The sequence below is a fragment of the Callorhinus ursinus genome, unplaced genomic scaffold (genome assembly GCF_003265705.2).
Source record: "Callorhinus ursinus isolate GAN/ISIS: 27379988/994484 unplaced genomic scaffold, GSC_fseal_2.0 scaffold10, whole genome shotgun sequence".
Classification (NCBI taxonomy): domain Eukaryota; kingdom Metazoa; phylum Chordata; class Mammalia; order Carnivora; family Otariidae; genus Callorhinus; species Callorhinus ursinus.
Genome location: NW_027397072.1, coordinates 78,452,417 through 78,463,605, shown reverse-complemented (window position 1 = coordinate 78,463,605; position 11,189 = coordinate 78,452,417). Strand labels below are relative to the sequence as shown.

General features: G+C 36.5%; 1 protein-coding gene across 5 annotated transcripts in view; it reads left to right on the top strand.

Annotated features, from left to right (window-relative positions):
- MGAT4A (alpha-1,3-mannosyl-glycoprotein 4-beta-N-acetylglucosaminyltransferase A) overlaps positions 1–11,189 on the top strand; it is a 124,631-nt gene that overhangs the window by 2,911 nt on the left and 110,531 nt on the right. For all 5 annotated transcript variants that reach the window (XM_025868976.2, XM_073897849.1, XM_025868975.2 and 2 more), the window contains exon 2: positions 1,469–1,798. In XM_025868976.2, coding sequence (XP_025724761.1) covers positions 1,705–1,798 — 94 coding nt within the window. In that variant the 5' untranslated portion in view covers positions 1,469–1,704. The remainder of the gene's footprint in view (positions 1–1,468; positions 1,799–11,189) is intronic.

The window sequence follows — 11,189 nt, the reverse complement described above, 5'->3', positions numbered from 1 at the left end:
ACTTCTCTTCGTACTTACAAGGTGCAGGTGGCCCAGTTTGAGAGGCAAAGGGCGGTAGGTAAGATTAGTGTTCCCTCTCTGGGTTAACAGTGCCTGTCTCATTACACCTGAAACTAATGTAACATTGTGTGTCAATTATACTTCAATTTAAAAAAGGCCTGCCTCTTAGGGTTTTGTTGAAGATTTAAAGCATATAATGAAGCATAGGAAACACTCAGTACCTTGTTGCTTCTGTCATTGTTACCATTAATACTATGCCCTAGAGTAGCAGAGATTTCTAGTTACTATGTTCAGTTTTACAAAGTAGCTGAGATGGTGGTTTCTGAATTGCCTACAAATGGCTACTTTAATCAGACATACTTTGTAGCTGAGGGAATTGTCCCTTGGGCTTGTTAGGCATTTTTGGAGGTGCATTAACTCACCCCAGTAGAGCGTGTCTTAGTATGTTGCCATGTGCATCTTACGGTCCCTTTGAGGCCACTGGGAATCAGTGGACATCTTGGAGTGACTGACATGCCCCCAGGGAATGAGACTGGCTTTGCAGAGTGCAGACCAAACCCTTGGCTGGCTGCAGGTTTTTGTTTCTTTTTTTTGATTTGTTTGCTTTTATTTTTGAACACAGTTAACATTTATGGAGAACCTATTAAGTGCTAGGTGACTATACTTAAGTACATATAAGGACTTGATTGAATTCAAATTTCTCAACAGCTCTGCTAGCTGGGTGGTGATCTCCAGATTTTCTGAGTGTTCTGGTTGGGTTGCTGCATTTTCTACATCCTTTCGTATTCCCAGTTGACACCTTGGGAGCCGGTTAATCACTGGAACAACTACATTTCTTTTATGATAATGATAAATGGCAATAATAACTGTGACCTTTCTATTTAACATTATTTGTGTCCTAGAAGTGGAGCCAGGACAGGTGGTTTGCTCAATTTTATGGATGAAAAAGCAAGGCCTAGATCAGTGGCACATCTGAGGTCCTATATAGAATGATGTTGCCGGATCTAGAGCCCAGGTTTTTTGATGCTTGCATGTTGTAGTTTTGTCAGTTTTTCTTAAAAATTTTCAAAACATTAACCATTATTTTGCAGTAGGAAAACTGAGGAGTGTGACGATTATATTACTTAGGAACTGTTGTGTGATCCTCAGAGTTATCAGCTTGGAATCTGTGGCTTACTATTTGTTTAACAAGCCCTGCAACTTCTCCCTTTAAATAATGAACCATAACTTTCTTTTTGCAAACAAAACAGAATCAATGAGGAGGGAATATAGTTTGAAGCTCTTTTTCTGGAGGAGAAACACCATATGATTCTAGAATATAATAAATGAATTGTTTAGATGCGGGGATAATCTTTGTAGATGGAGGTTAGCCCAGCCAAAAGTATGTTCATAATGGTGAATGATAAATGAAGAAAATAATATTTTGCATTACTGAACAAGTTTTTCTTTCTCTTTTTTCCCTGAATAGGAAGAAAGAAGCCTGAGACAGCAGCCTATGAAGACTGTGAAGACAATCCTGAATAGCAATTATGAATGGTGTTGCTGCTAGGCTTGTTCTGCAGAGCATCTGAAATGAACCTCTCTTATTGATTGTTTTTATTGGCCCAGAGCCAGGAGTACTGGATTCAGTTGACTTCAGGATTAAAAAGAGAACAGTCCTGGTTATCATCATAAACATATGAACCAGTGTGATGGTGAAATGAGATGAGGCTCCGAAATGGAACTGTAGCTACTGTTTTAGCATTTATCACTTCGTTCCTGACTTTATCTTGGTATACTACATGGCAAAATGGGAAAGGTAAGGCAAATATCTCCAAAAATGTGCATGAAATGTAGTAGTAAAGGGTGCATAAATGCTTTGGTTAAGTACCCCAATGGTCTGCATGTTGCATGCTCTCTGCTGGTGGCCTGCTAGTTTCTTTCTGATACAAAAATGTATTCTTGGACAGAGGAGACAGAATTTCTAATTTGAATGGGGTTTGTTTTCAATTTCTTATAATTGCACTTGGAGAAATACATACTGATCAGTGGTTATATTATACATGGCAGCCAAGTTGAATAATAAAGACTTTTGTTTTGGCATTTTATTTTTATTAAACATCATAAATATTTAATAAGCTTCCTTGTACTGGATGTTGTTTAAAGTGCTTAAAAGGACACAATCAGCGCCTTCATGAAATTTACATGCTGATTATAGTAATGATTTGGTGCTGTGTAGTTAATGATTTAAACTACATGTGGTGACAGATTGCTCTTCGGGCAAGAGTATTTATGAAGTGGGTGAGGATAAATTCTTAAAAATTGGAAACAAATTTTAAGTTTATTGTGTTTTACTGTTGAATTATGTCTTTAAGGAAGGTTATTTGTTAAGTGATATTCAGGGATAATGCCTTTGCTTTTTTTTTTTTAACGTTATTTATTTATTTGAGAGAGAGCACACATGCATGCACAGGGGGAAGGGCAGAGGGAGAGGGAGAGAGAGAAAATCTTAAGCAGGCTCCATGCCTAGCACAGAGCCCGGCTCCAGGCTCAATCTCACAGCCCTGAGCTCATGACCTGAGCCAAAATCAAGAGTTGGATGCTCAGCCTACTGAGCCAAGCAGGTGCCCTCATTCCTTATGTTAATCTAGGGAATGTTGATGGCAAAGAAGGATGGAAGTACATACTTGGTTTTTTAGAATCAAGTTAGAGTAGTCATCATCACCAGGTTATCTGAGGGTCCTATTGCTGGCGTTATTTTATTAACTTACATGAAGATAACTGAAAAGGTGCATTCCTTATTAAATTTGCCTCTGGCATGTATATAGATATGTATATGTAGATGTGTATATATCTGTGAGTACATATGTATAAAATAAGCTGATTAAAGTGGAAAGCATATGATCTATTCTTTAAGCAAGTATATTATCTCCCCCCCGCCTTTTTTTTTTCCGAGTTGGGCTGTAATTTTGAGGGGAGCTATACCAGGGAGAAATGAATGAAAAACTTGGTGAAGACCCTTATTCTTTGTGGACAAATATATACATTTTAGATTCCGTTTTTTAATTGTACCAAAAGGAGAAGACATACTTAGGAAGACCTTTGACCAGTTAATTTAATCAAACTATTTGATTGTGCCAGACATGACCAAAACAGATGACTGGCCTTAAAAGTTTACTTAAGAAATAAGAGAATTGACCATAAGGGGAATATATGGATTTTTTTTCTTATCAGGAAACTTATCTATTCAGAGTTATAGTCATGGAGAAATGTGATCCTTCTCACTGAGTCTTATGTAAGGGATTAAAATTTTTGTAATCTCCATTCCACTTGTTTCTTGTGTAAAGGCATTGTAAGCATTATTTTCTTTTTGTATTAAGCTGTCTTTAGGGGCGCCTGGGTGGCTCAGTCAGCTAAGCATCTGCCTTGGGCTCAGGTCATGATCCCAGGGTCCTGGGATTGAGCCCCATGTCACTCTGCTCAGCGGGGAGCCTGCTTCTCCCTGTCCCTCTCCCTCTGCCTCCTACTCCCCCTGCTTGTGCGCTCTCTGTCAAATAAATAAATAAATAAATAAATAAATAAATAAAATCTTAAAAAAAAAAGTTGTCTTTAGAATCAAGGTTAAAAACATATAAATATTCTTTCATCCTGTGGTATTAGATACACACAAAGTCCGTTCTCTTTGATTATCATTCTTTGACCACCTCTGTAATCCTTTCCTGCATATTCTTCTGCTCTCTCTTCTTAGTGTTTTGTCCAGACTTTTTCAGGTATCAACAGAGGACTCCTGTTATGGTTATGTAAGATCCTCTGTCTTTTTTATTTTATTTGTTTAAGATTTTATTTGTTTATTTGAGAGAGAGAAGGAGAAGCAGGCTCTCTGTTGAGCAGGGAGCCCATCGTGGGGCTCAATCCTCGGACCCCTGGGATCCTCACCTGAGCCAAAGGCAGATTCTTAAATGGACTGAGCTACCCAGGCACCCCAGTCCTCTGTGTTTTAATGCTATCATGTATGTAACTGATCTAACTGCTGAGCATTTGGATTCTTTCTAGATCATTCTGGCAGTCAGATAGCCTGGATTTTCCAGAGCAGTCCTGATCTCAGATACTCAGTTCTAGTATACTCATCAACCATGTGCTCTGATTTTTATATTGAAAGTATGGTTTCCATAATCATTGACTTTGCTGGGCTAGTAGTTTTTATTTTTCATTCACTCATTGGTCCCTTTTATAGGTACCTGTCCTGCCTAGCACTGCATTAAATACTATGAATATGAAAGAAATAGGAAACTTAACACCTCTTGAGAAGCTCAGGGACTAGGAGGGGAAGATTCAGGTAAACAAAACAAATATGATACCATCAATAGACTGAGATAGAAGCAATAACATGGTGCTGGGGAAGCATATTGCATGTTATATATGATTTGGTTTAATCCTTATAACAACCCTGGGAAGAATTACTACCCCCTTTCACTAGATGAGAAAGTTGAGGCAGAGTGTTTGAGAAATTTGCCAAGGTCATACATACATTTAAGTGGTAAAGTGAAGTTTGAACTCTGTCATGCTGGTTCCAGAGATTATGTTCTTAGCTATTGGTCTGCTTCCCAGAAGAGCAGAGACTGAGGCTACTAATTCTTGAGTCACTTCAAGAAGAATAAATAGGAAGGTGATGCCAGGCAGAGTAGTAGACAGTGGGCATGTCAGGGAGAAAGAGCTCCTTGTGCAGCCACAAAGTTCTGAAAGGGTGTAGAGTATTTGTGCCTTGGAATTAGGAGACACTCAGTTTCATGGGCACATAGGACTCCTAGACTCTCAAGGTTTAGTTGGTAATCATTGTGTAGTTCTTAACATATTTTTCATAGGTCTTCATTTAACACTTGGAAGAAAACATGAGCTGGTTCATGGGTTTGGCATAAGTTTGGGAGGATGTTAGAAACACAGCCAGGGAAGATGGAGTTAGGGCTAGGACACCAGTTTTAGCAGGGTATGCAGAATTAAATGAGGCAGAATTCCAATTATGTGGAATGGACAGGTTGGGAAAGTTGTAAGCAGATGTTGTGAGTGGGACCAGAGTTATTACATATCTCACTTGTAGCTGGGGTTCTCCTAAAGAACTTCCTACTTTGGTCAGGCACAATCCAGAAATTGGGGAAGACGGAGCAAGCAATCTGTCCATAGGGACATAGAACATTCATGTACATGTTTCTGTGTGGATTTCTGTGTGGAATAGGTTTTCATTTCTCTTGAGTGGAATTGCTGGATCATGTAGTAACTCTATATTTAATCATTTGAAGAGCTGCCAGACTGTTTTCGTAGCAGCTGGACCATTATGCATTCCTTCTAGTAGCATATGAGGGTTCCGATGTCTTCACATGCTTTGACGACACTTATTATCTGGCTTTCGATTCTCATTCTAGTGGTAGGGAGATAGTGTTTTATTGTGATTTTGATTGGCATTTCTCTGATGACTAATGATGTCTGGCATCTTTTTATATACTTTTAGCAATTTGCACATATTCTTTGGAAAATTGTCTATTCAGATCCTTCGCTTATTTTTAAAAAGGGGTTATTTGTCTTTTTATTAAGTTATAAGAGTTCTTTATATATTCTAGATATGGTTTCCTTAGCAGATACATGATTTGCAAATATTTTCTCCCATTCTGTGGGTTGTCTTTCACAGTCTTGATGGTGCCCTGTGAAGCACAAGAGTTTTAAATTTTGATGAAGTTGTGTCCATTTTTGTTGTTGCTTGTGCTTTTGGCTTCATGTCTAAGAGTTCATTGTCACATCTGAGATAATGAAAATTCTGCTATGTTTGCCTCTAAGAATCTTGGCCTTTGATCCATTTTAGGTCAGTTTTTGTGTGTGGCATGAAGTAAAGGTCCAACTTGATTCTTTTGCATCTGGCTATCCAGTTGTCCTAGCACAATTTGTTTAAAAGACTGTTTTTCCCCCCATTGAATGGTCTTGGCACTGTTGTTGAAAATCAGTTGATCATAAATGTATGGATTGGTTTCTGGACTCTCAATTCCATTCCATTGATATTCCTTCTGCTAGTGCCAGGCTATCTTGATTATTGTTGCTTTGTAGTAAGTTCTGAATTGGGAAGCGTAAGTTCTGCTGCTTTAACTTTTTCAGGATTGTTTGGCTATTTTGGGTCCCTTGCAGTTCCATGTGAATGTTAGCATCTGCTTGTCAGTTTGTATAATGAAGTCAACAGGGATTATGATAATCTATAGATCAGATTTGGTACCATTACCATCTTAACAGTGTTAGGTCTTCCAATCCATAAAACACAGGATTTCATTTATTTAGGTCTTTAATTTTTTTCAACAATTTTTGTGTACATTTACACAGTATAAGTTTTATGCTTCTTTTATTAAATTTATACCTAAGTATTTTATACTTTCTGATAGCATTTTTGAATGGAGTTATTGTCTTAATTTTATCAATTTTCATCACAAGTGTATAGAAACACAATTGATTTCTGTATACTGATCTTGTATCCTGCAACCTCGCTGAGCTTATTTATTCTAATAGTGGATTCCTTAGGATTTTCTGTGTACCAGATCATGCCATCTGTGAATAGAAATAATTTCATTTCTTCCTTTCTAGTCTCAATGACTTTTATTTCTTTGTGTTATTTAATTTTTCTGGCTAGAACCTTCATTTCAGTGTTAAATGGAAGTGATGTAAGAGCTGACCTCCTTGTCTTGATCTTAAGAGGAAAGAAGCCAGTCTTTAAATTTAAGTGGGTGTTAGCTGTGGTTTTTAAGTAGATGCCTTTTTTTTTTTTCCAGGTGAAGGAATTTGCCTTCTATTCCTGATTTGCTGAGTGTTTTTATCGTGAAAATGTGTTGAATTTTGTCAAATGAATTTCCTCTATTGAGTGACTTTTTTTTTTGTTCTGTATTCTACTGATAAGATATATTACATGCATTGATTTTTAGGTGTTCATCCAACCTTGCATCCCTAGGATAAATAACACTTGGCCATGGTGTATAATTCTTAGCTGTTGCTGGATTTGGTTGGCTAGTATTTGTTGGGGATTTTGCATCCATAGTCATAAAGGTTATTGGTCTGTAGTTTTCTTATATTGTGTTTGTCAGTTTTTGATATTAGGGTAGTTTTCGTTTCATAGAAAGATTTGGGAAGTGTTCTTTTCTATTTTTGGAAGAGTTTGTGGAAAATAAGTATTCTTTGAATGTTTGGTGGAGTCAGCACTGACATCTTCTGGGCCTGGACTTTTCTTTGTGTGTGGTTTTTTGATGACTGAGAGCATCTTGTTACTTGTTACAGGTCTTTTCAGATTCTGTATTTCTTCTCCAGTCAATTTCTGTAGGTTGTATTCTACTAATTTGTCCATTTCACTTAAGCTATCTAATTTATTGGTGTACAATTGTTCATCATATTACTTTATAGTCCTTTCTATTTTTGTGAGATCAGTAGTAATGCCCCCTCTTTTGGTATTCTAATAGTTTTAGGTTTTTGTTTTTCCTTGGTCAAACTAGCTAAAAGTTTGATTTTGTTGACCTTTTGAAGAACCAGTTTTTGGTTTCTTGATTTTCTCTATCTACTCTCTATTTCATTACTTTCTACTCTAATCTTGATCCTTTTCTTCCTTCTGCTTGTTTTTGGCTTAGTTTGCCCTTCTTTTTTTAGTGCAGGTAAGGTTTTTCTAGAAGGCAAGTTTATTGATTTGGGGTCTTTTTTCTTTCATACTGTGGGCATTTATAACTATAAACTACCCTCTAGGCACTGCTTTAGTTGCATCCCGTGTTTTGGTATGTTCTGTCTTGATTTTCATTAATTTCATAGTATTTTCTGATTTCTTACTTTTGTCTTTTACCAGTTAGTTGTTTAGGAGAACATTAATTTTCTCATATTGGTGAGTGTCCCGAATGTTTCTGTTATTGGTTCCTAATTCCATTTCATTGTGGTCAGAAGACATACTTTATATTATTTCTATCCTTTTAAATTTATTTAGATTTTAAAAAATAACCTAGCATATGGTCCATCCTCTAGAATGTTGCATGCGCACTTGAGACTATATATGCTGTTGTTGTAGGATGGAGTGTTCTGTAGATGTTTGTCAGGTCCAGCTGGTGTATAGTGCTATTCAAGCTTTCAGTTTCCTTGTTGACCTTCTATCTAGTTGTTCTATCCATTATTGAAAGAGTATCGAGAATCCAACTATTGCTATAGAATTATCTATTTCTTTCTTCATTTTTGTCAGTTTTGCTTCACGTATTTTGGTGTTCTGTTATTGGGTGCATGTATTTTTCATTTCTAAATATTTATATTTTTATTTTATATTATAATTGAATATTCCGTTTTCTCTAGTAACATTTTTGTTTTAAAGTCTGTTTTGTCTGAGATTAGTATATCAGTATGTAGCTATTCCAGCTTTTCTGTGGCTTCTACTTGTATGCTATGTTTTATTCTGTTCTTTGACTTTAATAATCTATTTGTGTCTTTAAATCTACACTTTGACACCTGTCAACAATCTGTAGTTTGATCATGATTTTCTGGAACTAGTCTGACAATGTCTACCTTTTGATTAGACTCTTTATCCATCCATGCTTACTATTATTGATATAGTTTGATTTATATCTGCCATCATTTTGTTTTTCATGTGTCTCACATCTTTTTTCTTCCTCTTGTCCTTCTTTTTCTGCATCAATTGAATATTTTCTAATGTAACATTTTAATTTCGTTAATGAGTTCTTTCACTATTTTTTGAATATATTTTCGTAGTTGTTCCAGGGTTTATCATTTACATCACAATTTATCAGAATCAGCTTCAGATTAATGCTAAGTTAATTCCAGTAATATATAGAAATGTTACTTCTGTATAGTTCTATCACCCCCTTTTTGTGTTGTTATTCTTGTATACTTTACATCTGTCAATATTATAAACCCAACAATACATTGTTATTATTTTACCATCTGTTATTTCCTTAGCACATTGCAGCTTTATTCTCACCTACCTCCTTTGTTCTGTTATTGGCAAATATAATACATTTCCACGTGTTACAGACTTGGTGATATATTATATGCATATCACATTATACTATTTTTAAATAATTGAGAAAAAGTGTGCATTAACAGTGTCTATTATAATTACATAATCACTGGTGTGCTTTGTGTGGATTTAAATTGCTGTCTAGGATTACTTGCTTTCAGCTTAATGATTTCCTCTAGTATTTCTTGTAAGGATGGTCTGCTAGCAGTGAATCCTTTCAATTTTTATTTATCTTGGAATATGTGTATTTTACCTTCATTTTTGAAATACAGCTTTGCTGGACTTAGGATTCCTGGTTGATAGGGTTTTTGTTTTGTTTTGAAGGACTTTGTGTTATCCTACTGCCTCTAGCCTCCATTATTTCTTCTGAGAAGTTAGCCGTTGTTCTCCTTGGGGTTCCCTTGTCATTGATGGATCATTTTTCTTTTGTGGTTTTCAAGATTGTTCTGTGTTTGACTTTTATCATTTTTACTGTGATGTGTCTGTTTATGGGTTTTGCTTCCGAGATGTGTAGGTTACTGGTTTTCAGGAACGCTGGGAAGTATTCAGTCATTTTCTTTGAATATTTTTTGTTTTGTTTTGTTTTTACCTTTCCTCTTCTGGTATTCCCAGTACATTCATGCTGTTATTCTTAATGGTATCCCAAATTTCTATGAGATTCTCTTCATTTTTCTTCATCTTTTTTTCTCTTTCTTCAGTTTACATAATCTCTACTGATCTGTCTTCAGGTTGGCTGATTCTTTCTTTTGCCAGTTCGGATCTACCATTGAGGTCCTCTAGTGAATTTTTAATTTCTATTATTGTACTTTTCAAATCCAGAATTGGCATTTGGTTCTTTCTTAAAATTTCTGTCTCTTTATTGATACTCTCTTTAAAGCAGTATTGTCATGTCTTCCTTTACTTTTTTCATGAAGTTTTCTTTTAGTTCTATGAGTGTATTTATAATGGCTTCTTGGAAATATTTACCTGCTAAGTCCTACATCTAGTCATACTCACAGGGAATGTCTTATGCTGCCTGCTTTTTTTCTGGTGTATTGGTCATATTTATTTATTTATTTGCATACCTATAATTTTTTGTTGGAAGCTGGACATCTTAGGTAATATAATTTAGTAACTCTGGATACTCTCCCGCTGCCACCCCCAGGGCTTGTTATCTTTGCTTGTTTATTTGCTTATTTATTTGTTTAGTGACTGGCAGGATTATGTTAGCTTGTCTTCCCTCTCCCCTCCACAAGGTTGAGTGTGTGTGTTGGTCCTCAGGGAGACACAGTTTTGGGTATGCCCACAATCTTCCTAGGATGCTTGTTATTACGGGTAGGACTCTCTTCCACTCTTTCAGCAACCACTACACTAATTGCTGGCTGATTGTTATGTTGTTTACAAGAGTGCACTGGAGCATAAATTCTGCTACAAACTAATCAAATTGTGGTGCCTTTGAAGAAATGTTTCCGAGTTCAGTGTTTTTGCTATTTGTTCTGACCACAGGAAGGCTCCTCCTAGTTGTCCCTTTTCCTTGTTTTTTTCTTGCACACTAGCCACCAACTCCTACAATCTAGGTTGTATCTTCAGTAGACCTACAATTCTCCCAGTTCCCTTCACCACAACTTCTGCTGCTAAACTCCTCCACTTTCTTTTGCAAATCAAGGTAGTTCCTTCTAAGAGATTAAGAGCCATCTATTTTATGGACTGCTTTTCCACCAGGCAGACTTTCTGAGCCAGGGCTCTGGAGGTGGGGGTGAGGACAATGACTAGCTTCTCTCTGAGTGTACTCCCACTCTAGGAGCTGAGCACTAGGTCAGTGGAGGGGGCCAGTACCATGAGGAGGAGGTCTTGGCTCTGCCTCTCCTGGCATGGAACCACTGCCTCACTAGGCAGTGGAATGAGTTTTGGAGCCCTAGTATTCTCAGTACGCTGCATCCAAGATAGAGCCTTGGGTGCACAAAAAGTTTGGGTATCATATCCTGTTAGGGATAAAAATAGAGAAGCCAAATAAAGCATTTTGTTTAAAACTATGGATCTTATTTACAAATAAAAACAGTAAATGAAAAGCTTTTAGATTTTTTAAGTTTTCTTTACAAAATAAGAATGCTCCTTTCAAACAGAGTATAAGGGAAATTAATAGTAAATCTAGGGTTTGGAGTATACTGTCATAGTTCTGGCTAACCAAAATTGTATAATTGTGTTT